This window comes from Myotis brandtii, unplaced genomic scaffold, assembly GCF_000412655.1.
Source record: "Myotis brandtii unplaced genomic scaffold, ASM41265v1 scaffold78, whole genome shotgun sequence".
Lineage (NCBI taxonomy): Eukaryota > Metazoa > Chordata > Mammalia > Chiroptera > Vespertilionidae > Myotis > Myotis brandtii.
In genome coordinates, this window is record NW_005371131.1 from 1926014 (window position 1) to 1926582 (window position 569).

Here is a 569-nt window from a genome sequence, read left to right on the forward strand (position 1 = left end):
GGCAGCAGGTGTGTTGGGCATCTCTGACCGAGGAGGCTCGGGCACCTGGCCGGGGGTGGGTCCATGCGGGCCACGCCTTCCTCGGGCTCCAGCCCCAGAGCAGAGCTGTGGCTAAAGAGACATGCCCCCAGGCTCTAGCCGGGGGAGGGCTCGAGGGCTGTTGGACATCCTTCAAATTAGGGAGAAAATAGGGGAGCACCCACTTTCTTACCACCATGGCAAGAAGAGGAGGGCTGGCGCCCCAGGGGACCGAGGCCCTGAAGGAGACGGAGGGGTTGGGGATTTTTGGAGGGAGCTCCAGATCCAAGCTTGAAACCATAGCAGATGAGCTCCGAAGTCCTTGAGATCTGGTGCTGGCTCCACCCCAAATAGCCGCGAGCGCCCAGGCCAGCCTCTGCCTCTTGGCAGGCCCCGTCCTCACTCATTCCCAGGGCCTCAGGCCAACCTTGGTCCGAGCCTCACCCCTCTGGTCGGGTAGGATGGGCCTCTCGGTGGCCCCGGTGTGGGGCCCCCCGGGGCTGCTCCTGACCATGGCTCTCTGCCCTGCTCTCACCCTGCACCCGGCTGAG

The 569-nt window shown here is 65.0% G+C and overlaps 1 protein-coding gene across 1 annotated transcript in view; it reads left to right on the forward strand.

Annotated features, from left to right (window-relative positions):
- Nucleotides 1–6: 6 nt before the first annotated feature.
- FOXRED2 (FAD-dependent oxidoreductase domain containing 2) overlaps nt 7–569 on the forward strand; it is a 16201-nt gene continuing 15638 nt past the window's right edge. The window contains exon 1 of the mRNA XM_005883273.2: nt 7–563. Coding sequence (XP_005883335.1) covers nt 480–563 — 84 coding nt within the window. The 5' untranslated portion in view covers nt 7–479. The remainder of the gene's footprint in view (nt 564–569) is intronic.